The 26,534-nt window shown below is 47.6% G+C and overlaps 2 protein-coding genes across 4 annotated transcripts; one reads left to right on the top strand and one right to left on the bottom strand.

The window, feature by feature from the left end:
* Positions 1-1,092: 1,092 nt before the first annotated feature.
* APBB1 (amyloid beta precursor protein binding family B member 1) lies at positions 1,093-23,582 on the top strand. 3 transcript variants are annotated; one of them, XM_074217444.1, is made up of 14 exons: positions 1,093-1,236; positions 6,136-6,889; positions 12,089-12,264; positions 12,759-12,815; positions 12,910-12,995; positions 13,226-13,286; positions 13,501-13,650; positions 13,939-14,066; positions 14,476-14,590; positions 14,785-14,869; positions 15,321-15,404; positions 17,754-17,869; positions 18,539-18,715; positions 18,862-23,579. In XM_074217444.1, exons 2-14 carry the CDS (start codon positions 6,154-6,156, stop codon positions 19,027-19,029), a joined length of 2,139 nt encoding a protein of 712 aa, XP_074073545.1. In that variant the 5' UTR covers positions 1,093-1,236; positions 6,136-6,153; the 3' UTR covers positions 19,030-23,579. The 3 variants fall into 3 exon arrangements, with proteins under 3 accessions (XP_074073545.1, XP_074073547.1, XP_074073546.1); XM_074217446.1 differs by lacking the exons at positions 1,093-1,236; positions 6,136-6,889 and adding an exon at positions 6,897-10,080 and having other exon boundaries at positions 18,862-23,582; XM_074217445.1 differs by lacking the exons at positions 1,093-1,236; positions 6,136-6,889 and adding an exon at positions 10,887-11,000 and having other exon boundaries at positions 18,862-23,582.
* Positions 19,871-26,179, bottom strand: SMPD1 (sphingomyelin phosphodiesterase 1). The gene is made up of 6 exons (XM_074217443.1): positions 25,548-26,179; positions 23,850-24,622; positions 22,593-22,764; positions 22,143-22,219; positions 20,922-21,067; positions 19,871-20,776 (listed from the first exon to the last, which is right to left on the bottom strand). The coding sequence occupies exons 1-6, from the start codon at positions 25,845-25,847 to the stop codon at positions 20,367-20,369; spliced, it is 1,878 nt and encodes a 625-aa protein (XP_074073544.1). The 5' UTR covers positions 25,848-26,179; the 3' UTR covers positions 19,871-20,366.
* Positions 26,180-26,534: the final 355 nt, after the last annotated feature.

The following is a 26,534-nucleotide window of genomic DNA, read 5'->3' as shown; positions in this document are numbered from 1 at the left end:
ATTGATCTATAAGAAATCAAGAGGGAAGGGACTTCAGATTCGTCTGGAAAGACTTGCATGAACTGATGCTGAGTGAAGTGAGCAGAACCAGAAGAACATTGTATACACTAACAGAACCATTGGGTGATGATCGGCTATGATGCTCTTGGTCATTTCAGCAGTGCTCAAAGACAATTCTAAAACTCTTGTGTTGGAAAATCTGATTCCTATTCAGAGAAGGAACTATGGAATTAAATGAAGACCAAAGCCGGTTATCTTCAATTTCTAAAAGTTGCCTTATCTATTATGCTTTGATTCTTCTTTTACACATGATTAATATGGATATGTGTTTGACATGGTTATACATGTATAATCCTAATTAGATTGCTTTCTGTCAGGGGGAGAGGGAAGAAAGAGAGGGAGTAACGCTCAAAACCTTGCAAAAAGTGAGTGTTGAAAACGACCTTTGCATGTAGTTGGAAAGATAAAGAAATAAAATATTTCATAAAGAAATAAACAAACAAACAAAAAAGAAAGATGGGGGCTTCGGGGAAGGAGGGCTTAGATAGCAAGCTCTACGGATGCCAGAGCAAGGGAGGTGAGGGATGTAGAGATTGCTCAGAGAGAGCCTGGCGGTTTGGGATTAAAAAAGGCGAATTTGGAAGTGGAGTGTGGGAAGCGGGAATGAGAGGTGAGGTTGTCGGTGGTAAGGGTCAGAATAATGGGGATACAGCAGGCTGTGTTGTAGGGGGAATGGGCATGTCATGCGGGAAAGTCATGGGGAAGGCAGGGATGCGGGGAGCCGGAGGTCGGGGTTGCGCTGTGCGGAGGGGGGCCCACGCCCGCCGGGGTGCGGGTGGGCAGCGCCCAGGGGTCGGGGTGAGGAGATCCCCGCGTCCGACGGGCACGCAGGGGTGGGAGCCCGGATCCCGGAGGTCGCCCGGGCGCCGCCCCGCCCCGCCAGCCCGCGATCCCGAAGGGACGAGCCACAAGCTCGCGCCCGGCCCAAGATGGCGCCGCGTGATCCCCCTCCCCCGCCAGGCGCGCCCCCGCGGGCTAGGCGCGGCCCCGCCTCGGGCACGCGCGCCGCTGCGCCGGGGGATGTTGTGATGGAGCAGCGGCCGCGGAGCCCGACCCGGAGTCCGCTGTCCAGCCCCGCCGCCGCCGCCGCCGCCCCTGCCTAGGTCCGCCCGCGGCCCGAGCCCAGCCCAGCCCAGCTTCCGAGAGCCCGCAGCCCCGGGGCCCCGCGCGCCGCAGGTACCGGGCAGGGGGCCCTGCCCCGCGCTCCCCTCCCCCGCCTCCCCTCCCCCTCCGCTGCCCCCAGCGCCCAGATGCCCAGGGCCGCGTCCCGCAAAGGCATCGCCCCCATGGCCCCGGCCGGTGCCCGCCCTTCCCTCCCGCTGCCCATCTCCCGGGGTGTCCACACGCCGTACCCCACCCACAGCCGCCACCATCCTCCCACCTTGGCCCGCCCCGCCGGGATGCGCGGCCCGCCGCTCCCGGTCTCCCCTCTGCCCGCCTTCGCTCCCCCGCGCCCCCTTCCATCCTCCGGCCTCCCCGTTTGTCTCCCCAGGCCCCACGACTCAGCACCCCCCGCCCGCCCCTTCCCTTCCCCGGAATCTTAGCTGGAGGATTCTGAAAGCCAGAAGCAGGTGATGGAAGAGGGAGGTACGGGAGGGGCAGAGGACGGCTGGTGAGGGGACAGGGCAGACAGAGGAGGAGGAAGGTGGGAAGGAAGGGGAGGGACTGAGGACCGTTCAGGAGCCCCAGAACAGGCCAACTGGGAGCCAGGGGAAAGAGGTGAATCAGGGAAGGTAGGGGGAGGTTAGAGGCAAGTGGTCCAGAGAAGGAGAGGTCCGGGGAGAGGGCATGTGTGTGTGAACACACATGAGAGGTGTCATCTTGGATCCGACCAATGAACGTATTATCTACATTGTTGTTGACCTTCTGGGGGTGTAACAGGATACTGGGCCTGCATCTTGGGGTTCCATCTTGGGTTGTGACTGATGCTTTAGATAATTTATATACCTTGGATAGAGTATATTTAAGCCTTAATATGTTTCCCATTTTCATCATTAATTCCCATTTTAAAACTTAAACCTGCCACGTTTACCCTCTTGATCAGACCTGAAAGATTTATGGCTATAGTCTGTGTATGCGTATCCGGCTGAGAGTTTGATGTCATTGGAAAACTTGGAGTTTTACCACTGCCCTTCTTCGTGATCCTAAGAATGGGATATATTTCATTTCCATCCTGAAAGAAATTTCTAAGCAGCCCTACTATTTGTACTCTACCACATCTTACACATAGAAGGCACTTAATAAATTGAATGAATGAATGAATGGGTGGATGAATGATTAATTCAGATACACCTTCTTATCCCTACCTTGTTTCTTTTCTTTAAACTAGTTCTCTACCTGTAATTAATCTGGCCTCTTAGTTTTCTTAACCTTTTTTTTTTAATAGAACCTTATTAAAGTTTAGGAAATAGTTGATTGAGGCTTTTAATTTCTGGACTCAGTGACCCCTGTTTCCCCCTCAGTCCCTTCCCAGGGATTGTTTTGACAATTCCCTTTCTCCTTCCCATTTGTTTATCTGCCTGTGGAAGAGGAGGTGGGGTTGGTGGGGATGATAAATTTTCTTTTATCTAGATGTCTTCATAATTCTTTCAGGTCCAGGCAAGTCAAGTCACTCGAATTCCTTATCTTTCCAAATCTATTTCATTTCCTTACCCCATCAACTTACTTCTCAGCAGGGACAGAAATAAACATAGATACATTCATTAAACCAATATTGTATGCTCTCAATTTCTTAGTGTGGTTTCAAATTTAATAGCTATTAATTAATAGTTGGATTTAGTGAATTCTTACTAGATGCTAAGTTTTGAATAACAATAGAAAGATCAGTGACCATAAGTGCCCTGATAATAGGAATGGTAGTAGTGAAATGCCTTTAAGTTATTATTGAAATTGAAAATCACACAAAAAAATCATCTTATCTGTTATTTATTTTTCTTTAGGCCTAGATCAAAATGCTCTGGATTTGGAGGATTGACTTAAGATGAGATATGTTCCTGTCCCCAAGATGACTAACTTTTCTTTTGTTGGAGGAGCTACATAAGGAGAGAGTATATTGGAAGGCATTAGTTTTGGACTTGAGAATCCTGGGTTCAAACCCTGATTCTGATACTTCCTTGACCCTTAAAAATTTATTTACCTCTCTAGGCCTCACTTTTCTCATCTGTAAAGTGGAGTATTTGAGCTACATAGTTCCTAAGATCCCTTTCATCCCTTTCATCACCATCCTAGATCAGTGAGCTTCTGATCCTAAGTGTCAAATAGAAAATATTTAGAAAACGGAGAGGTTTTCCCGATAGATTGAGATTAGATGAAGATAGGTCTTCATGGACTGAATCTTGAAGGTCAAGTAAGATTTGGGTAAGTAGAAAAGGAGGGTGTAAGAATGACAATCAGAAATGTATCAGGAAAGGGAGGGAGGTGCCTAGGGGAGTGAAGAGACTCTCCTGGTTGAAGTGTGATAGGATGGGGAGGTGTTATAATGGCACTAGAATAAAAAAAAAAACCAGAAGGGTAACCTAGGGGCAGATAATGGAGGGACCTTGAATTCTAGGTTAAAGAGTTTGGTTTTTATCTGATCTATAGTAATTACCTAAAGTTCTTGAGCCAAAGTGTAACATGATAAAAATGGGTATCCATTTTAGGAAAATCAAAATGTCAGCCCTTCTGTAAGAAAGATTGAGGGCAGGGAGGCCTGAAAATGATATACGTGGTAAGAGTTGGTGAGGGTTTGTACTAGGCTGGTGGTAGTAGGGTTGGGGAATTAGAAACATGGAATTGAAGACCTTAAGAGACCTTAGTAATCTTTTAACTCTCATTTTGCAGATGAGCAAAATGACACCCAGAGAAGTTAAATAATTTCTCCAAGGTTACATGGGTCAAAAGGATTCAGATCTAAGTCCTGTGACTCCAAACTCAGAGTTCTTTCCCTTACCACATCATAGCCCTTATTGAAAAGAAACATTCAGAGGACTGATTGGATATGAAGGCTATGGATAGAACCAGAACACACGCATGCCTTTTCTGGGGAAGCTGTCCTGACAATCCCAGCTCATACTGATTTCTCCTCTGAATTTCTTTAGGACATATTCTCTTCAAGGGATGGCTCAGGTGACTTCTAAATGTCCCTCCCAATCCTCAGTGTCCCGTATTGCTATTTCTGACTTCACATCTATGTCAGAAGATGTAAATGTCCACTTTTTTGCTCCTTAATATCAGAAACCAAATATAATCCCTGTGTATATCCCCAGCCCTAGGTTCAGAGTCCTTCAGAGGTTAAGTGATCAGTAAATATCTGTGGTTGATGCTAGGGTGCCTGATAGACACATACCGATGAATAGATGGACAAAAGCTAGGAATGGATGAAGGGGAGAAGCTCTTAGGTCCACAAGGAGGAGAGGAAGAGACTGGAGGAGAGAAAACATTTAATATAGAGGACAAGGAAGAGGGAAAGGTCAAAGGAATTGGAGGACTGGAAATCAAGGAGAGGGTTAGGGGACTAAGAGCAGCTAGATGACTCAGTGTATAGGGCTTGGAGTCAGATCTGAACTCAGGTCTGACTTCTAGACACTTGTTAGCTATATGACCCTGGGCAAGTCACTTAATCCTGTTTGCTTCAATTTCCTCATCTGTAAAACAAGTTGGAGCAAGAAATGGCAAACCACTTCATTATCTTTGCCAAGAAAATCCCAAGGGATCATGAAGAGTTGGACATGACTGAAATAGCGCAACAACTACTAGGGGGCTAAGAGATGATATTGGATCCCACAGACAGGAAGGACTGGGTTTGGAAGTGATCAGGGTCTTGCTCAGTGCTGGTGACAGGGAGATGGGGAGATGTGGTGCCATAGTATTCACTTGTCACATTCCTTCAAGGTTTTTATGCCTTTTCGCTCTACTCTACCCCTAGCACCATCCCTTGTACATTGAGTTCAGATTGGACAAGGGTTGAAGCCTGATTATGAAGGGTTTGTTAGAGAAACCCAGACTGTGACACAGAGAGGTCATTGTGTGGGTGCTCAGCTGCCTGAAGCTGGGGGTAGGGGATGGGGGTGCTTCTCCATAGAAGTCTCTGTGTCTTAGGAAGGATATGATTGTGTTGAGGTCTAGGCCTCTGAGCTTAGGCCTTCCAAAGTGTGAGAATTGGGGGACCCAACTCAGCTTAGGTTGGTCCAGTGACTCTATATAAAGGGAGTGATGGAAGTGAAGGCCTCTGGAGGGAGGAGACTATATCTTCCAGAAGATTTAGGGAGGAGGTTGAAGACTAGTATTATCTTCCCTTCAACCCTTATAGTCTCCCTCTTCCTTTTTTATTTGATGGGCTCTTATAGACAAGTAGCCACCCTTAGTTTAGCATTGTGATGAGGCCCAGAGAAATCCAGTGTCCTATCTGGAAGGGTAGAGGAGGAGCTTCATCTTCATTATCCTTATTATTAATCATCACATTCATTTCTAGAATGCTTTACAGTGTGTTTTCCTCATTAAAACCAATAATAGTCACTTTAAGTATTTTGCCAATTTAATAGAAAAAGGTAGAAGCTCAAAGAGAGCAACTGAGCCTCTCAATTAGTTAATGAGAGGCAAAATGGCATAACTAAGAGTAGGCTGGACCTGATATTAGGAAAGAGGGAGCATGGTATGCTGGAGAGAGGGCTGGGTTTGGAATGATAGGACTTGAATTCAAATCCACATTCTATGACCTACTTCCTTTGATACCCTGAACAAAGCATTGAACCTCTCTTAGCTCAGTTTCCTCATCTAAAAAATGAGGAGGAGGGTTGGACTTAGTGATCATTAAGGTTCCTTCCAGGGCCTTCTGAGGTCTATGTTGTCATCTAAATTTAAAGAGGCATTTTAGGGCATAGTATACTTTTATAGGCCCATTTTTAGGGCAGAATATTTGTTCTATTTATCTCATAGGTTTGTCGTTAGGAAAGGGTTATATAAAGAAATACTAAACTGTAGCATAAGTGCTAGTTATTATTGTTGTCAGTGAAGTATCAGAGCCAGGATTCAATCTCAGATTTCTGCTCTATTCCACTCAGTTAATGACGGTCTCCTTCCCCATCTCCTTTCCAGGAGGACCTACCGTGGGCCATGTCTGCATCGTTGAGCCCGCAACCTGATGTGGTGAATGACAACAGCCGGGTGGGCCCAGTGCTAAGCCTGGCACTGCCCCTGCAAGCTGCCCATAACCAGCTACTGAACGCCAAGCTACAAAGTGTGGCAGCAGCACCCAAGGGCCTTCGTAGTGCCATGGGAGAGGGTGGTGGAGCTGAATCAGGCCCAGCCAATGCCAAGTGGGTAAAGGAGGGTCAGAACCAGCTACGACGGGCAGCCACGGCCCACCAAGACCAGAACCGGAACATGACCCTGGGTGGAGAACCGGCACCTACTGTAGCCTCCAGCGCCAAAGGCTTGCTGCATCTCTACTCAGAATTAGAGATTTCTGCCCGAAATGCTGCCAATTGTGGGCACTTAGGTTCTGGCCTCCTCATTGACCTTGGCCCACCTGAGCCCCAGTCCCTGCCCTGTAGCCAAGAGGAAGAAGAAGGAGAAGAGAAGGCAGCCGGGGAAGAGGAGGAAGAAGAAGAGGAGGAGGAGGAGGAAGAGGAGGAAGAAGAGGATTTGTCCTCCCCCCCTGGACGTTGTGAACCTCTGCAGTGCAACGAAGGTAACCCTGTTCAGCGAACACAACCAGATGGTCCTCGGGATCACAGCAAGAGTGCTAGTCTCCTGTTTGGCATGAGGAACAGTGCAGCCAGTGATGAAGACTCAAGCTGGGCCACCCTATCACAGGGCAGCCCCTCCTATGGCTCCCCAGAGGAAACAGGTACTTTCTTGGCATGGGGAGGGGCAGGGCAGTAGGCATCTAAACCAGAGTGGCCAAGCAGAGCTGACAGAAGAGATAATCAACTGCAAATACTATCTACCTCCTTTTGCCTTATCTATGTTTACCCCCTGGGCTGAGTTCCTTTATAACCAAGTTGGTAAAGTGAATTCAAGGAGAAAAAGGCAATAAGGAAAGCTTGAGATGGAAGGGGCATATCCCTAATATTTTGAGGTCAATCTCAGAGGTAGTTATAGTTCAAAGAGTAATTTAGAGATAGAAAACAAAGGTACTTTGAGTACTTCTTTATAAAGAGAATTGTAAGCATTGAAGAGGTAAGCATTTGAAATTAGATTTTAATATTCTTTTTTTTTTTTGCAAGGCAATGGGGTTAAGTGGCTTGCCCAAGGCCACACAGCTAGGTAATTATTAAGTGTCTGAGGTCGGATTTGAACTCAGGTACTTCTGACTCCAGGACTGGTGCTCTATCCACTGCACCACCTAGCCACCCTGATTTTAATATTCTTATTTTTATTTTATTTTATTTTTTTGGTTTTTATAAGGCGATGAGATTAAGTGACTTGCCCAAGGTCAAACAGTAAGCTTCAAGTGTCTGAGACCAGATTTGAACTCAAGTCTTCCTGACTCTAGGGCTGGTGCTCTATTCACTGTGCCACCTGCTGCCCCTTATGATTCAGAAGACACGCCTACTGATGTCTTCTCTAGATTTGCAGAACACACTAACTTCTTGATGTTAATGAGATGTCAGGCCAGTAGGGAAGATTCTGGAAATAGGGAGAAAAGTGGCAGCTAACTTTGAATGTTTGGAGAGTTCAAGGAAAAATACTTCAGTATGAATTACCTGGACTAGCAGTCATCTAGTCAGTCAACAATCATTAAGCTCCCAAGCTTATTAACCAGGCATAGTGCTAAGTTCTGGAAATATAAAGAAAGGTCAAAGCAACCCTTGATCAGGGAGCTTATATTCTAGTGGGAGGGCCAGTCAATCATCATAAACTACTTAGAAACCCACTATGTGCTGGCACTGTGGGGATATGAGAAAAAAAACCCATAAACTACCTTCAGGTGATTCTTTGAGGTCAGTTTGTACAAGCTGTAAATTGTATAGCTTAGGACATGAACGTTCAGAAGTCCAGAGATAGCAGAGATCAGTGTGACCTGTGCTGGTCAAGAAAGGCCTTGAGCAAAATGACTCATGAGTTGGACCCAAGAAGACAGCAGGTAAAACTGGTTGTTAACAAGAACAACAACAAACAACAACAACAGCAATAATAATAATACATGGTGTAGTGGATAGAGCACCAGCCCTGTCGACAGAAGGAACTGAGTTCAAATTAGCCTCAGATACTTATTAGCTCTGTAACCCTGGTCCAGTCACTTAACCCTGACTGCCTCACATCCAGGGCCATCTCCAGTCATCCTGACTATCTTCACTGGATCCAAATGGATCCAGAGGAAAAAAGGCTGACCTAGCAGAGCACCCCCTCACTCAAATCCAGTTCAGTTATTTGTCATAGCATCGCTTCCTTGATGTCATCGCCATCTTTGAGAAAGACAAACATCATCATCATCATCATCATCATCATCATCAATAATAATAATGTAGTTGTAAAAATAGCTAACATTTCTACATGCCAAGCACTTCCAATTAGTATATTGATTAAGACTCCCAACAGCCCTGAGAGGTAGATGCTATTATCTTCATTTTACAGATGAGGCAGAGAGAGGTTAAGTGACTTGCTTAGGATCACACAGCTAAAAAATATCTGGATTTGAACTAAGATTTTACTGACTCTGGACTATGCTCTATCTACTGATCTACTGTGTGACCTAGTTGCCTTACATAAGGAAAAAATAGAAGAAAAAGAATCCAGACAGGAGGAATATCATGGCTAATGGTGCAGAGATAGAAGAGGGGCCTCATATATTGGTGAGTTATTGAGAAAGGCAATAAGAAGACATCCTTACTTTAGGGTCTGGGGAGTTTTATGAAGTGAGGCTGAAGAGATGTAGCAGAAAAAGGCCCAAGGGACACGGTTGGCTGTGTTCCCCTAAGACACGGGCCCCGTCTCTTGCTTCAGCCAAAACAAAACAAAAAAGCACAGCTGAGGAAGTCAGACATTGTCAGGGAGGAGACTTGATAGCAGACAATATTTTCTTATCTTTTGATAAAAGATGCTCCTCTTGCCTCTTGCCAAAATTGTGCCAGATGAGGAAATTGGATTGAAGAAGGTAGAACTGGGCAGCTCCGAAGATGGAGATGACTGAGCTGAAACCTAGAAATTAGAAAATCAGTGGGAAGGTAAAGGGGATTTGGATGTGGACCCAAATCCCAGACACTGTAACCCTTTTTTGCCTTCCTCTCAAAAAGATGCACGAATAAAGGACATCTTCCTTCATGTTACTAGGACTCATTTTCCTTAAAGGGGGCACTGATCACTGGTGATATAGGTTTCAGAAAAGGTTGGAATAGTAGATTTCTTTGGGGGGGGTCTGTCATCAGTGAATATTGGGAATAAATGGGAGGGTGATGTTCCTTCTTTGTTGCTTAAGAATGAGAGAAGGCTTCATGAGCTCTCTTTAGGTAATACTTTGCTTTCTTAATGGTAGTAGACATTTGTCCCTTCCCTTGCAATATAACCCAAGCTCAGGTCTTGGCTTTCCTCTTTCTCTTCATCCCCATCCTGTCTCCTGCCAGGGTTTGTATGCCCATTGGATAGATAGATTCTTTTCTCCCTGCAGAATCTGTCCCAGGAGACTGTCTGTTCCAGGAGATAATAAAAAGCAGAGTGAAGTCTGTGGAAGGCTCAGTGCCGACCCTAAGATAATAGCCCTAGTTAGTAAAGGAGTAAAGGAGACCTAGTTCCCCATCCTTAAGCCCTGACCCCCATCTCTCCCTTCTTAGCATGGTAGGGAGAGCTAGGTTTGGTGAATCTCCAAGCCTTGCTCACCTCTTTCCCTCCTTGGGCACACAACACTGTGTGGTTGCCTAGGAGCCCTGGCTCAGCTTGGGGACCATGCTTGCCCCTCAGCAGTGATTCTCTTGCTTCAGTACCTGCCAGGATTCCCGGTTTCCCCAGCAACCAGAACTTACGTCACTGGCCTGGGTGTGCCCAGTTAGTCCTGGGCTCCTGTTGCTGGGGAAACGAAGCAGCCCATCTGGGCTCTGGCAGGTAAGTATGAGAGGTGGGTGCCTTTGGGGCAGCCTAGCCAGATGAGAGATGAATGACACTCCTTTCCCCTTGGCTCGAACCTTTATGACAAGCATTGTTCATATGCTAACCCCTTTCTTCCCCATTTCCAACTCCTGGGTAATCTGGGAAGTATTGAGAGCAGGGAGGGCGTCTCCTGGCCCTGAAGTCCCCATGGATAATGGGAGTCATGGGGTCCCCTGAGACCTCAAAGACCATGCCCAATTGCATGCTGGGAGCTGTAGTTTTTGCAGGGTCCTTGAATGAGGAGGGTGGGAGAAGGTGGTTTAGGGTATCCTGTCTCGACTGGGCTTTGGGTGTGTGTGTGTGTGTGTGTGTGTGTGTGTGTGTGTGTGTGTGGAGCTGTGAAGGCTTGACGCAGGGAAATGATGGAAATAGCTCTGGCTAGCGATGGGGAGGGGGTATTCTGGGTGGAGGTGTGAGCGTGAAGGGCTGGAACTGCATTGTAGTGAAGGCAGGGTCCTCACTGCTGCCAGCTCGGCTGCCCCTCCAGCACTGAGAGTTAACCCTGGCCATAGCAACCTCCAGCCCTTGGGGTGAGTAGGGATTGGGGTGGGGGGGGGGTAGGCATGGGGAGCTGTGCTGGGTTCCTCCTCCTCTTGGCTTAGAGGGGAGGAAGAAGCCTGGCAGATGGCTCTGCCCTGGTGGGGAGAGGAAAAGGAGCTGGAGTGGGAGAGGGAGGAGGGGGGAGGGGAGCAGCTGTTCTCCGGAGCCCAGTACCAGCGTAGCACTGTGCTGAAGCCCGGCAGGGCCAGGGAGGAGGACAGTGGGGGCCCAGCCTGGAGCCAGGGCCTGAGGGGGGGAGGGCCCACTCCCCCAGCCAAACAGCATGTTTTCTCAAGACTTCTTCCTGGCCATCATCCTGCAGGATAGTAACCCAGGTGAGGGCAAGGATTGAGCCTGGGTGACTCCTTGGCAGACTTGGTTTAGGGGAGCTGGGGTGGGGGTGGGGGTGGGGGTGAAGAGTATCATTTACCTTGTGGCATCTGGGGCAGAGGGAATCAAAGAGCATTGTGGGTATTGTGTACACACATGTATGTGGTATGTGTATATGTGTGACATATGTACGCTCTGTTGACTGTTGTAGAAAGATTATTTTGTGTGTGTTATATTTAGAATATGTCTGGGGTGGGCACAGTGGGAATGAGCTATGTTTGTAATATATATGGAGAAGGGATGAGGGATGGACACTGATGATTTGTGTGTATGTGTGTGTGAATGTATGTGTGTGGCATTTATACATTGAAATGAGAGCATGCACAGCGCATGTGATGTGTTAAATATGTTAATATGGAGTGTGTTCTTGGGTAGGTGATAAATACACAAACATATTTTTATACATATGTGGGGCATGTGTGCGTGTGTGTAGGTATAGAAGGAGATTCAAGAGTTTTCTTGAGTTGCATGTGGTACCTAACTCTTGTCAACTTCAAATTCTAGACCTGGGCTCGTCCTTTCCTTTTTTTTAATTAACATGATTCATTATTAATATGTAGCATGTGTTGTGAATGATGAGGTGAGTGCACATTTTAGTCATGTGATCTCCACATTATTATTGGAACACTGGAACATGTGTGTGCCTATATGTACATACATGTGAATACATACATACTCACAGAATAGCCTCAAGGCTGAGAATATGACCTAGACACTAAGGAGAGTGAGCAATGTAATCTCAGACTTGCCTAACACCCTGGGGAAGCCTCTTCACTTCCAGTATCCTTGGATTCTAGGCTCCTAATGAAAGGTCAGACTAGGTTGCCCAGCCTGATTCCACCTCCAGTCTGTCACCTGGAACCATGGACCCAGACCTTAAGCCTAGCAGCCCAGATTTGGGCTCCCCTTGGGGGCAGGGAGACCAGATATAAGGTCTGGAATGGGAATCCAGACCACCCTAGCAGGATGTGGGAGAGTGGCAGTTGTCTTGACTGTGAATAGGTAACCTCTTAATCAGTCCATCTTGTGACAGACTCCTTTTGGAACCGGAATTCATTCGAGACGGATTCAGACCTGCCTTCCGGATGGATGAGGGTCCAAGACACCTCGGGAACCTATTATTGGCATATCCCAACTGGAACCACCCAGTGGGAGCCTCCTGGCCGGGCCCCACCCTCCCAAGGGAGCAGCCCCACGGAAGAGCCTCAGGTGAAGCATCTCTCTCCACTTAGAGGGAAAGGAAAGAATAGCCCCCTAAGTCTGCTTTCTGCTTTCCCACCCTATCCTCTGTAATACTTGGCATTTAATTAAATACACACACACACACACACACACACACACACACACAGTGTTTTAAGATTTGCAGAGTTCTTTCCACAACTTATTTCATTTGAACTTCCAAAACATGTAAGATAGGTACAGTAGTTATTATCCCCATTTAATCAATGAAGAACTAGCATGATTGACTTGTCCAGTGTTATTAAGAATCAGAGACAGAATTTGAATCCAGTTCTTTCTAACTCCAATTCTATCACTGTCTACTTCCTGGGATAGGGCAGTGCCTAACCTGAGCAACTTTTATAAATTTTTAGGCCCAGTTTCATAGATGACTAGGGATTGGGCCTTTGAATGCATGTTTGGGAGTATGGTGTCAGGCTAGAGGTATTCACACTACCAAATCCTTTCTTGCCTCCTTCCCTCAGCTCACCTGGACTGGTTTCGGCCATGGGGAGACCTTTGAGGATGGCGAGTTTTGGAAGGTAGGTGAGAAGTCTCCTCTTTGTGGACAGAACAAGAACTCTCAGATGGTGGGCAGAGAAGTAAGAGGTGTTTTGTTGGCCCATTTTTCCTTAGGATGTGGCTAGTGAAGAGCCTCCTGTGGAGCCAGAAAGGAAGGATTCTGAAGATGAAGCCCTCTCCTTCCAAGCTCTGAACATTGGGTGAGGGAAGGAAAAGGAAAAGTCAGGGTCTTGAGAGAGTTGATTGCACAGAAGATAAAGTCTGGGGCTTGGGGATCAAGAAGACTTGGGCCTATCTAGTGTTGGTGGGGTGAAGCCTTGGGCCCAACTGAGTTCTATATGGAGCTAGGAGCTGGTTATCTCCAGGGGTAGAAATGGGAGGGGTGTCTTCTTCTTTCACTTATGGTTGATTCTCTGTTCTCCTCTCCTAGGTCTGGCTTGTCCCAAGAACAGGAAAAGTTACCCTTTCTGAACACCAATCTGGGGGCCAAGGTTTGTCAACCAAGTTGGTTGGGGATAATCTTATATGAGGGAGAAGTCCTTGGGTAGGGCACGACTGGAGACTGGAACCCTACACTGGACCCAGCCAGGGTCCTCTTGGTCTTCCCCATCCTCTTTGGTAGCCCAAGATTCCCCCCATCTCTGAGGGCTCCCATATCCCTGCACCTTCCCCATATTCCTCTTTCTCTCTCTCCCCCAACTGCAGTGCTTCGCAGTCCGCTCTCTAGGCTGGGTGGAGATGACTGAAGAGGAGCTAGCCCCAGGACGCAGCAGCGTGGCTGTCAACAATTGTATCCGTCAGCTCTCCTACCACAAACACAACCTACATGACCCAGTCCAGGGCGGCTGGGGAGAGGTGAGTGGGGGGAACCCATGAATGGGGGAAGTTGTGTGTGAGGGAGCCTTTCCACCGGGCCTGAGCTTGTAGGATGGGGTCTGATCTGGAGTCTGCCAGAAACAGGGGAAAACCAGAAATCTGTGCACTCAGACTCCCCAGCTGCTGCTCCACCTCCACCAGGCCTTCTGTGACAGTTGTCTTACAGGCCCAATTCTCCCTATCCCAGCAACTGTGACAGGTGTTATCTCCCCTTCCCCCAAGGGAGGCCTGCTCTAACAGGTGCTCTCTGCTTTTCCCTATCCTCAGGGAAAGGACATGCTGTTGCAGCTGGAGGATGAAACACTGAAGCTGGTGGAGCCCCATGGACAGACAGTGTTGCATTCACAACCCATCATTAGCATCCGAGTGTGGGGCGTCGGGCGGGACAGTGGAAGGTGTGGGATTGGGGCTCCTTGTGGGTCGAGGTCAGAGGGAAGAGGGTAGGATGAGGTCTGCCTGGGGAGAGGGGCTCACCCAGCTACCAGGGCAGGGCCACTCTCTCTAATCTTGCTTTTTGCCTCACTTCTGCTGCCGGACCCAGAGAGAGGTACTGTTCCCCCTATTCCCTCGCTTTCTAGGCCCCACAAGCCCACTAAGCTTCTAATATTTCCCTCTACTGCTCCCCCCCCATCCTGCCTGCTGTCACTCTCCTGTCCTTTGTCTGCAGCATTGCCCATTATCCATTAGCTAAGGGTTAGTGCCCACAGCCCACAAGACACTAGAATTGGATAGTCCTGCCCTGCCACCTCTTTCCCCACTGGAGATTTGGAGTCTGAATGAGTGAGTGATCCACATTCCCCACAGGGACTTTGCATACGTGGCCAGGGATAAGCTGACCCAGATGCTCAAGTGCCACGTGTTTCGTTGTGAAGCACCTGCCAAGAACATAGCCACCAGTCTACATGAGATCTGCTCCAAGGCATGCCCCCTGCCCAGGGCCCTACTTCCTGGGGTGGGGTGTGTGTGTGTAATGTGGGGAATCTGCCTGGGATATGAGAACTTGGTTCCTGCCAGGGGAATCATGGGAGGCCACCTGTGGGATGAGGGATCATGGGCATAGGGGACAGGTTCCTGGGGCCAAGAAGACCAGGTAACAAGGTTTCACTCCCACAGATCATGGCTGAACGACGAAGTGCTCGCTGCTTAGTGAATGGCCTGTCTTTGGATCACTCCAAACTGGTGGATGTTCCCTTCCAAGGTCAGGGTTTCCTCCAAACTCCAGGCAGATGGCCCCCTGTACTGGGCCTCTTGGTATACAGAATCATTGTGGGGTCATTGAGAGATTCAGATAAAGGAGGAGTCACAGCCCCCCCCCCACCTTGTTAGCTCCAGTTGTGATGGGGCAGGGCATCCATATATTTTCTGTAGAAAGCATAGGTCAAAAACATAATACACAGCTAGCTGCAGCTGTGCACAAATCACTTGGGAAGATTGAGAATCAAAATCAACCAATCAAATCATTGAAGGGATTTGGATTTGTAGGAAGTGAAGCTGGAGGATGATCTGGGGAAAGTGAAGGATTAGCAGCCTAGGCTCTGGGATTGTCAGTTGAGATCTTGTCACTGGGTGGAAACTATTTCCTATCTGGTGGAGTGGGCTCAGGGCCAAAATTGACACGACAGACTCATGCTTCTCTTCCCTTCCCCCAGTGGAATTCCCAGCCCCGAAGAATGAGCTCGTACAGAAGTTTCAAGTTTATTACCTAGGGAATGTACCTGTTGCTAAGCCAGTAGGTATGTATGCTGTTGTCTGCCCTTAACTCAGTTGCCCTTTCTTTTCCTACAGAGCAGCCCTTGCTGTCCCCCACTGACATTAGTTCAGTAAGCCTTTACCCCTTCCTCAAGCAAGGGGAGATCTTTTTGAGCCCCCTTCATCTTTCTGGCCACCATTCTCCAGACACACAATGCATCCGATCACTAGGACCTTCCACCACCCACATTTAGCCATGATCCACTGGAAGGTTGCCCTGGCATGATCTCTACAATTCTCCCATTATTCTCTCTGCCCTCCTCACTTATGTGTGTGTGTGGGGGGGTGGGTGGAGAAAGAAGGAGCAGAGATCAAATCCACAAGCTTTCTTTGAATGTCTCCAGCCTGGATCTTGACATCATGATAGACAGTGCCTAGGACTAGGAAAGTTTGGTTTGAGGAATAGACCTAGGAGTCAGAATAGCTGTCATGCAGTGTCTGAGTGGTTGTCTCATGTAGCTGTTTCCCCAGGGTCCCAGAGGAGAGAACTAGAAGCAAAGAGGGGAAATTGCTAAAAGGCAAATTTAGACTTGAGGTAAATCTCAGACACAGGAATGAGCACAGAGGAAAGAACACCAGCTTGACCTCTGTCTGTGTGGATTTTCTACTAATACCTGCTCAAGATCTCACCCACAATTAACCTTCCCTTCACCCCATCTTCCCAGCCCTGATGCCTTCTCTGCCTTCAAATACACAGATTTCCTCATCTTTCAATTTCGCTGCCACCTTGTGGCCCCCTACCACCTACTTTTCTATTTCCTTCCAAACATCAGTGTCTCTTTGAGGTCAAAGTTGAATTAATCATATTCCCCTTTTTATTATTATTTCTTATTTGCATGATTCTCAAATCTCTATTTCCAGCACTACCTGAGACTGAACTTGAACTCGAGTCTTCTTGAATCCAAATCCAGCATCTCTAGCCATCATGCTGCTTAGCTCTTAGTGAGCCCTTGTCCAATACACCCTTACTTTACAAAAAATAATTCAGACCCAGAGAGTTTAAGTACAAGATAGTGTGTGTAGGAGGAAATGCTCGGTGTAACAGTGGAGGGAGCAGTGCTCTGAGAGGTGAGGGACTAGATCCCAGTATTAACTCTGCAAAAAACTCATCATGGGACTTTGGCCAATTTAGCTGGGACATTCAGCAGACATTGACTGGTTCCCTACTTTGTGCGTGATCCTGATGAAAAATGAGTCCCTCGCTTCTGTTAAGGAACTGATGACCTAGTAGATCATAAAATGAAGCCACTTCCTTGCTAGACCTGAGTTTCCTCTTGTGAACAAGAAGAATATAAATTGTTGCTTCTTAGTTACCTTCCAGCTACAAGTTTCTGTGACTCGAAATAATTTTTTTTTTCAGATCGCCTAGCAAGGCTCCAGTAGTCAATCATGTTCCTATCTGACAGACAACTAGGTTTAGGTTTGGGAGGCTTCCACAGAGAGATAAGAAAGGAAGCAGGACAGTGGATAAACTCTCTTGGGGTGCGAATACTGAATAAGAAGTCAAACTTGAGGGGCAATCAGAGTGAGGGGGCATGCGGGAGAGGAGGAGTCTGGGAAGTTGGAGAAATCAGAGTTGAAAGATGACAGAGTGAGGATTTTGGAAAGAAAGGGATGACAGTTTCAAGGTGATGACCCAAGCAATGTCAGATATCAGGGGTAGGGGAGCTCAGTGAGGAGGGAGAGCAGATCCTGTGGTCTGATGAGTGTTTTGAGAAGGCAAGTAGTATATATATCTGGCCCTGCAGTACGTTTTTTATATTCATTGAGATGGCATAGTGTGGAGGTTAATAAAGAATGCTGAATTTGGAATCAAGTAGACCTAGGTTCAGATTTTGCTTCTGATACTCATTGGCAGTTACCAGTGAATGACCCTGATCAAAGTTCTTCTCTTTTTGGACCTTGGTGTCTTACACAAAACCTATAGTGCTTGGTTCTCAGAAGTTAATTGTGAAAATAATATATGTAAAATGCTTGGCAAAATTTAAAGCATTTCTATATATATATCAGGATAGGAATTGGACCTTTTATTGTTATAGGGAACTCCCTGTACCCAGATAGATTGATTCTTTTTCTTATTCTTAAGTATTTTCTAGAGCACTGGGAAGGAAAAGGATTTATTCAGGACACATAGGACAAATCAGAAATAGGATCTGAACCCAGGGTTTCCTGGCTCTGAGAACAACTCGTCCCTCTGCCTCTTTACTATTATAGGATATAACTGGCCTATATGACACAAAAATCAATTACTTTCATTGATAGTGCTGGATATTGTTCAAGTGGTATGATTCCTCATGGTATGTTGGGGTGGGGGTACTATATCTTTGGGTCAGGTGTGGATGTGATTAATGGAGCCTTGGAGTCAGTTCTGGCCACCAGCAGCAGGGAGCAGTGGACTCCTAGTCATGTCAGTGTGGCTCCTGCTACACTCACCATTTTGCACCAGCAGGTGAGGCCATGGCTGGGAGGGGAGGAGGGATGGCTGATGGATGGTGCCAGACTCTGGTCTCTTGTGCTATAGGTTGATTGCCATGGGGGGTTGGGAGGGAGGAATTAACTGGGTGACAACTATGGGTGAGTTAGTAAAATTTTAAAAATAGATGCTTCTAACATCTCTCCATATTAAGAACATGTTGCATACAATAGGCACTTAATGAATGTAACTCAGTAATGACTTCCTTCCATTTCCCTTTAAGATGCAGGGCTAGATCACCATAGGCATGTGATGGGCTGCCTCACTCTCCCCAAATTTGAATCACAGAATGTCAGACTATAGGGAAGGAGATCAAAGACCATTTAATTCAATCACTGTTAGCATACTAACATCTTTTACACCATCCTTAACAAATGATCATCTAGTTTCTACTTAAAAATCTGTGGAGATGGGTGTGGGGAGGAAAACAAATATTTATTGATAAATTATTTATCTGACATTGAGCAATTTGCAAAGATTTATCTTATTTCTTCACAACCATCCCTATTTTCTAAAACAGATTCCCAGATTAATAATCCCTGCTTCAGAGAGAAGCAGTGACAGGGCTCTGTGTAGAGAGAGGGTTCTTGACCCCTCCAGAGGTGGTACAGGTATAATAATTGTCTTTCCTGATTCTCCTCCCAGACGGAGGCGGTTCTGGGAGAATGCAGGGTACGGTTCCTGTCTTTCCTGGCAGTGGGCAGAGATGTCCACACTTTTGCCTTCATCATGGCTGCTGGTCCTTCCTCTTTCTGCTGCCACATGTTCTGGTGTGAACCCAATGCAGCCAGCCTCTCTGAGGCTGTACAGGCTGCCTGCATGGTAAGTTGGGGGCTAGGGGAAAAGGAAGAGGCAGACAGAAGGGGGTGAGGGAGAATGTGGCTTTCCCAGGGAGCAAGAATAGGGAATGAGGGTTCTTGGACTGAATAGGCAAGCTAGAACTGAAGACTGTACCCCATTCCCCCTAGCTTCGGTACCAGAAGTGCCTGGATGCCCGTCCCCAGGCCTCCAGCTCTTGTCTCCCAGCACCCCCTGCAGACTCGGTTGCTCGTCGTGTGGGCTGTACTGTCCGAAAGGGGGTCCAGTCTCTTCTGGGCACACTCAAACCTAAAAGGCTAGGAACCCATACACCCTGAATAGCCTCACGGGTCTGGATTCGGTCCAGACCATCCCCTAAACTGCCCTGGGGAACTTTAAGATATGGGGTGGGGCGGGGCCCAGGGCAGCCCAGGCCCTTCCTGATGCTGCTCTGGGCTGGGGCCATCTGGCACTGCTTTCCCACCAGTGGCAGTGGCTCCCTGCCTGGGGAATGGGGAGGAAGGTGGGACTGCAGACACACAGGGAAGCAGGAGACTGAAGCATGAAGGTAGAACAAATGGGCCTCGTGGTCAAACTCCACAGCTGGGCCCCTGTCCTGGGATATCCCAGCCCAAGGGTTCCTTTGTCTCTGCCATGTGTATCAGTCAGTCTGGGTAGAAAAGAAAGGCCTTTGGCCTGGCTTTCCCCTTGCTGACTGGGTCTGTAGCCCAGGGGCAGGGAGGGTGGGAGTAGGGCAGCCCCTCTCCTCCTGTTCTGTGGGCACTGGCGATCTGTGTTCACTAATAAAGCCTGTCTGTGCCCCCATCTTGATGCCTGCCTAACTATGGATTGTGTTGCCTTTCTCGACCCCGGAACCACTCCCTTGGGAATGGAAAAGTTGAACACCTTGTAATAAGGCCTTGGGATTGTTCCCCAGGCCTGATGCTACTCTTAGCCACACACGACTTCCTCCCTTCGTCCCTCTGCTGAAGGGATACTAGGCCTGCAGTTAATTCATCCCAGAATTTCTGTGAGGAAGAGCTAAACCTCCCTTAATTTTTGAGTGAAAGCTGAGTGTTTGCAGTAGAGGGTATGGAGCCGCTAATTAGAAACAGTGATGGAGGGCTTGCTGGGTCTGTTTGTGGCAGGAAGGACAGTGCAATGAGGAAAGGAGGCCACTTAGTCACATATATTTATTGTACTCATCCCAAGGGATTAGGCAACCTTGGATGGGGAACTCCTGTCCAGCGGGCAGAGAGAAGTTCCAGCCCTTTGTCTGTGCCCCTTCAAGTAATGATATCTTTGAGGCAACTAGAACCAACTTGAGGGCAAGGGAAGGGGCTGCTCCCAAGGTCCAGGTCCTGTTTCCTTCTGATATGTGGTCCTGAGGGAATCGGGAGCAATAGCAGTCTTGGTGGATGTTGTTCATAGGAGCTTCAATTTCCTGCCCACATTGTGTTCCAGGTGCTAGCCTCTTCCTTCTTCCTGTCCAGTCAGACAGGTCTCTCAGGTGCTGAGATGCCTCCAGGGAAACAGAAATCATCCTTTCTTACTCACTTGAGTCTATGGCACAAGTTTAAGTCTTGGTAGAGGTAGAGATTAGATGTTTCTCTCCTCAGCAATGCATGGGGCCCTCTCCTTCCTGATTCCTACTGGCTGGCTGAGCTTTCACTTACTAGCAAAATGCAAGCTTCTGCCAAAGATTTCCAGTATGGGGTAAGGGCAGGTCTGGTACCAGGTGGCGGCAGAGAGCAGGGCTGTCTGAGCGGGCAGAGAGTAAGGCACAAAGGGTAGCAAGGCGGCAGGCATGCTCACAGGGTTCTGCAGGAGGGTGACCCTTGTGGTATAGGTACCAGAAGGTCTGAAAAAGCCCTTCATTCCTCTGCATATTGTACACTAGGTCATGCCAGGCAGTTGGCAGGGCATTAGGAAGCCCATAAGTTTCTCGGGCCCGATAGAGGAACTCCCAGGTAGGGGTAGCCCTGCGAGTGTTGGCCAATGTCAAGTTCAGAATGTAGGTTTCATGGTCCAGGACCACATGGGAACTCTCTGGGTAGTTGCCATCAATTAGGTAGACTCGATAACCTACAAGGGAGGAAAGGTACTGATGAGGAATCAAAAGTACAGTCCAGAGGGGGAAACAGCCCTCAAGAGTTGAGACAGATATAGATGACTCCATAATCCACCCCTTATCCAGGTAACCAAGCACGCTTCCCTCTGTTTCACTCACCAGGGTTAAGGTTCACATAGGTAGTGGCACTGGGAGCCAAGAAGGCCACAGACAAAGGCCGACTTAGGGTCTCCTCATCATAGAAAATCTCAAATTCATCCACATGGGTGTGACCAAAGAATTGAGCAGCTATGGTGTTTTCATACCTAGCAAAGGGAAAGACATTCACTGATTCATTCTAGGGAAATGAGGACAGGGCATCTTGGTAGTTGGTAGGATTGTTGCTGCACAGCTAGAAGACATCTTGGGGATCAAAGCCTAGCTTGTGTGAGTCAAAGAGAGCTGAATCAACCTGCTGTGGATCATGGAGGAAGTAAGTAGCAGTCACACTTTAAACAAGCCTCTTCCCTATTGCAGTAGTCATGATTTTGTTGCAATAACTCATTTCCGTGTTAGTGGGACACTTGGCTTCTCAGATTACCAGTTTCTTTATCTAGGTAGTGAAGAGATATCATTAGATACCTATTATGCCTAACAGAATTGTTGGAGGGGCGACTAGGTGGAGTAGTGGATAAAGCACCAGCCTTGGAGTCAGGAGTACCTGGGTTCAAATCCCGTCTCAGGCACTTAATTACCTAGCTGTGTGGCCTTGGGCAAGCCACTTAACCCCATTTGCCTTGCAAAAAAACCCCCTAAAAAAATACAAAAAAAAAGAATTGTTGGAGAAGTGAATGGGAAAAGTTATGGAAAGGTCTTTGTGGTTTTTATTATTATTCTGTCCAACTCACCATGAACCCTTGGCAGAGATATTTAAGTGATTTGTCATTTCCTTCTTTAGCTCATTTTTTAGATGAGGAAACTGAGGCAAACAGGGTTAAGTGAATTGCCCAGGGTCACACAGCTAATAAGTATCTGAGGCTGGATTTGTACCCAGGAAGATAAGTCTTCCTGACTTCAGTCCCAGTGCTCTAGCTGCTGCCTAGAGCTTCCCTTCTAAGTTTAAGTGTTAACGAATTAGTCATAGCACTTTCCTCAGATCTCAAATCATGCTCTGCTTCTCACCTTAAATATCACCTCTGGGGCACTTTCTGTGTGAAAACTCCTGCAGAAGTAGATCAATAGTTCATCTGTAACACACAGCTGTGGAGGGTTGTGTGGGTCCAAAGAGTTTCAGTGATTTGTTCTTGGTCACTAATATGGGGTCAGCGGCAAAATTTGAACGTAGGTCTTTGAATGTAGACCAGTTTTTAACTTACCACCCCATAGTGCCCCTTCTCTTACCTTCCCACAATTCGATAGTAATTCCAGCTCCAGCTCTTCAGACAGTGCCCAGGGGGAATGTGACCAATGATATGTACCTGAGGGATAAGAGTGGCATCACATTGGCTGCAAGGAGTTTGGGCTCCAAAAATAGAAGGCACCCTCTGATTTGGGCTATGAATGTCCCCTGGGTAAAGGAGACATAGTGTGACATTTTGGATATGGAGCTCTGACTATTCAGAGACCAGGAACTTCTGAGCAGAGGTGGGATGGTGTAATCTTTTCCTAACAGTTGCCTACTGAAGAAGGGCCAAAAGCCTTGGAAAGACAGTATCTCCCTCAAGTATAACAGGAGTGATGAAACAAAAAAGTCTGAACCTTCAGACTGGAGCCAGGGATGCTGGTCTGCCTTCCATCAATACCTGTGCTCACCTTTGTTCCCAGTAGACCCCCCCCTCCCCTTGTCCTCACCTTGTCTCCTCGGTCCTCAGCAGCCTGTAATTCTCTCACTAGCCACTGCAGCTGCCCTGCAGGGTCTGTGGAATTGATCAGCAGCCAGAAGTTTTCCCGTGCACAAAAATTCATGTTGAGAGATATTAGGCGGAGGCCTGGCCTAGGCGAGACAGCATAGAATCCCCCGGTCCTGAAACATTGGGAGAAGAGCTCTGTAGATTCAATGCAAACGCTACCTATTGCATGTTATCACATAGATAACCAGCAGTGGGTCTGCCTAAGGAAGATACTAGAGCAGTACAAACATGGGATGGACCCCACCCTCCCTGAGTTTATGTCCTAATAGAGGAAATTCACTCAGCTGGGACAATCCGATCAGATGTCAAACAAAGCACTAAAAGACCTCCTAAGGTGGAAAATGGGACTAATGCAATGGAAGTTTGTGATCAGGGTAAGCTGAAGAGCCTGGGAAAGGTTTGAAATAGGACTTGAAGGATGGGCAAAATTCAGATTGTTGCAGAGAACGGGCATTTTAGGCAGGTGGCTGGGTGAGTCAAGATTAGCTGTCTGAAATCAGACCAACTGTTTAGGATAGGAGTAGGGGAAAGAAGGCATATAAAAACAGACTGCATTTAGGTTGGGAGGAAGGCATATAAAAACAGACTGCATTTAGGTTGGGAGGACCTTGAATGCCAGACTGAGGAATTTAAACTTTACACTACAGTAAGCTATATGATATATTTATGAACAGGTGGAATAATATTCTGAAAGTGGTGTGGTTTTTTTTTTTTTTGTAAGCATTAACTGTGGAGAGAGATTGAATAGAAGCAGGAATGTCACCTAAAGGCCTGACCTAGAATGAGAATCACTTTTTTTTTAAAGTGGTTACTAAGTGCCAGCTGCTGAGCTAAGTTCTGGGGATGGAAATCATTCAAAGGAAGAAACCTAGGTGACTGACTAGAGAAGAGAGAAGTTGCCAGAGCCACCCCCCCCCACTCTATATATTAGCTGTTCTCAAACTTGGAGGTCACAGGGTCTCCTTAAAAATTGAACTTTTTTGTTAATGTGAGTAATACCTATCAGTATTGGTATGATTGTAAAAAATAGCTTTGTCTTTGAGCAGAGGGTTTTGGGGAGCAGTGGTCCTCATACCACTCTTTGAAAATTGCTGCTATACCTAATGATAGATACCAGGATTGTTTTCCCAAGCTACCAGTTATCATCTTCTCACTCCCCTACTCCACCTCCTGCCCATCCTTCCTTGCCTCCAGTTACCTGAGGGTGTGGAGGGCATTTCGAGGGAGCCAAGATTTCCAGGAAGTGGCCATTGCTTCATAAAGCCAATTGGATGAGTGATTCCCATGCACATAGGGGGGAGGGAAGCTGTTGACTGGGGTACTCTCATGATTGCCCACAGCTGGATAGACAGGCACAGGTCCCAGGTACTTCTTCACAAGGGTGGTGATGGTAGTCAGTGCCCGTAGTTGATCTTGGCGAGTCTGACTCCAGACATCATGGGCAGGAATGTCTCCTGTCCAGTAGACCATGTCAAAGGGGCCGGCAGGGCCTATGCTTGCTAGCAGGCTCTCTAAGGTCCTTAGGGGCAGGTCACATTTGCTGTATTCACCCCAGTAGCCAGCACCAGACCGGGAGGATGGTGGCAAACCTGACCCTTTTCGGCAACACAGGGGGTCAGGACAGGCAGGATCTGCACCCTCCATGTAATCATGATCCCAGTGTAGGTCTGTGAGAAAGAGCACACGGCTGATGGGGGCACCAGGTGCTGGGGGAGCAGGTGGATGATATGGGGGTTTAGGCACAGCAGGCAAGGAGATATTCCAGTCTGAGAAGATATCCCAGTGTCCACAAGAAGAACCTAGAATCAGCCCACAGGCTTCAGATGGGCTCAGCACTGAATGGGTCCATATCTCCACCATATCACTCTCATAAAGCTTGATAATAGACTGGCATATATCGGGTGGTGCCAATTTCAACTGTTTACACACAATGGTAGCCACAAACCCCACTCGGGCCACATTGGGTTCCATCTGCAATGAGAGGGATACATATCAGTGATAGACCGGAGAGACGAGCTAGCTATTCCTAGATTTACATAATGAGATCCACCCAAGCATAGGTACAGGCCTCATCTCACCCCAGGACCAGAAGACTACACATGATAAGGGTAAGTAAAGAGTTAATTCCACCCTTATTCTGTCAAAGATTTCCAAGACTCATTGTAGTCCACTTTCTTCTTTGACCCTGGCATACATCCTATGGAAAATGCCCTCACTTTCCTAGCCTCCATGTCTTGGTCAGTGTGGTACCTCCTCCAGAGGACAGAAGACATTCCCTGACTGGTTACTTGGCTCAGGGCCACTCAAGCTTAATGATGTGAGATGGAAACAACAGTCTTACTCAACTCATTAAACAAAGTCCAACCCATCCCAAAGGCCAGTAGATTTGATTTAATATCTACCAGTAAGTGAGGAGAGCTGTTTCCCTATGAGGAGCACTATCCCTATCAGTATCGCTTTTCAAATTTTTCCCATTTGGAATTTCCCATCCCAAAAGCTCCCTTTTACTGAAGTATCTTTGGTCTTTCTCCTCTTTGAGTGTATCTATCTCATTGAGGTCTTGGGAGTTCAAAGTGACTTAGATATTGGTTGTGTGACACTAATCAAGTCACTTAATCTCTGCCTCAGTTTGCTCATCTTTAATGGGGATAATAACAGCATCTCTCTCCCAGGATGCTTTATGAAGATCAAATAAGTAATGAGTTGTAAAATGCTTTGCACAATGCCTATCACAGAGTAAATGCTTTATTCCTGTCTTCTTCCCCTCTTCCTTCCCTTCTCTCTGTACTGTGCCCCCGGCCCTCACTGTACAAAGTTTCTACTTCAATTCTCTTGTGTCTAAGTCTTCCTCACTCCTGCCTCGCTCTACCCTTGGAGGGCCCTTTTGGGAGCTCACCTTCAGCCCAATGTCGATGGCAGTGAACAGGGTCTTGCAGACTGAGCAGCTGATGTTCTGCAACCCAAATTCAATACCGAGCCCAGGCAGGATTTCCCGTAGCCACTGAGAGTCCCCTCCACCAGGATGTGGTCTGGCCTCAGACAAGCAGGAGAGGGCCAAGAAGCTAGTCAGGACCAAGCCCATCCAAATGCTCCCCAGAGACCTGGCTTTTCGCATTATGCGAAGTCTCCGATCTGGGGCCTGTCCCCCTGGGGGATCCCACAAGATCCAGTCACAAACCCTGCAGTGTAGCTGCATTTCTAGGCAGGGTGGTGATCAAGCTCTTGGCCCAGCAGGGCTCCTTGGGGCCCAGGTCCCTCCAGTTCAGCAGGCTGGCTTGATTTTCTTCTTTCCTGGGTCTAGATCCTTCAGCAGCTCCCCAGACTCTGGCCAGGCTTGAACGTCCTCTTTTTGCCCTGTCTGCAGCCTCCTAGGTTTCTCAGCTGACAAGCAGGCAGCTCCACCCCTTCCTCTCCTTCCCTCAAAGTCAGCTGACTGGGCTGGCCAGCTCTACCTGGGGGATGGGATGGGGTGGGGTCCCTGGGTGTTCTGCCTCTGGGCTATTAGGGGAGGAAAGAAGATCTAAGTCTTCTTTTTACCTACCCCCACCTCATTCTTAACCTCTTTCCCCTTTCTTAGGACACCACCAAGAAGAGGGAACTAAGAAGGGAAATAACCTAAAAGAGAATGGGGAGGCACTATTGAGTTCAGGGTGGCATCGCAGAGGATTGTGGGAGTTGTAGTTCAGTAGCAACCTAAATTCTCATGATTCGAGTATAAGCCCTTTCCCTTTAATTAGTTTGGCCAGCTTTCACTGTCTGACTACTTTGAGAGTTCAGACTTGCCAACCTGCTTTGAAGAGAAGAGAAAGTGTGTGTGTGTGTGTGTGTGTGTGTGTGTGTGAGAGAGAGAGAGAGAGAGAGATGGAAGAGTTCAGCAGCTGCT

The sequence above is a fragment of the Macrotis lagotis genome, chromosome 1, assembly GCF_037893015.1.
Source record: "Macrotis lagotis isolate mMagLag1 chromosome 1, bilby.v1.9.chrom.fasta, whole genome shotgun sequence".
Classification (NCBI taxonomy): Eukaryota; Metazoa; Chordata; class Mammalia; order Peramelemorphia; family Peramelidae; genus Macrotis; species Macrotis lagotis.
Note: the sequence above shows the minus strand (reverse complement) of the source record. Positions and strands in the feature narration are given on the sequence as shown.

What these genes read in the sequence shown, in the direction of transcription:
- APBB1 (XM_074217444.1), top strand. Translation starts at nt 6,154, where the DNA reads ATGTCTGCATCGTTGAGCCCGCAACCTGATGTGGTGAATGACAACAGC. An exon ending in GTCGGGCGGGACAGTGGAAG is followed by an intron (nt 14,067 to 14,475) that starts GTGTGGGATTGG and finishes CATTCCCCACAG; the next exon opens with GGACTTTGCATACGTGGCCA. An exon ending in GGTGGATGTTCCCTTCCAAG is followed by an intron (nt 14,870 to 15,320) that starts GTCAGGGTTTCC and finishes CCCTTCCCCCAG; the next exon opens with TGGAATTCCCAGCCCCGAAG.
- SMPD1 (XM_074217443.1), bottom strand. Translation starts at nt 25,847, where the DNA reads ATGCAGCTACACTGCAGGGTTTGTGACTGGATCTTGTGGGATCCCCCA. An exon ending in CCATCGACATTGGGCTGAAG is followed by an intron (nt 24,623 to 25,547) that starts GTGAGCTCCCAA and finishes CTCTCATTGCAG; the next exon opens with ATGGAACCCAATGTGGCCCG. An exon ending in TACTATCGAATTGTGGGAAG is followed by an intron (nt 21,068 to 22,142) that starts GTAAGAGAAGGG and finishes TCCCTTTGCTAG; the next exon opens with GTATGAAAACACCATAGCTG.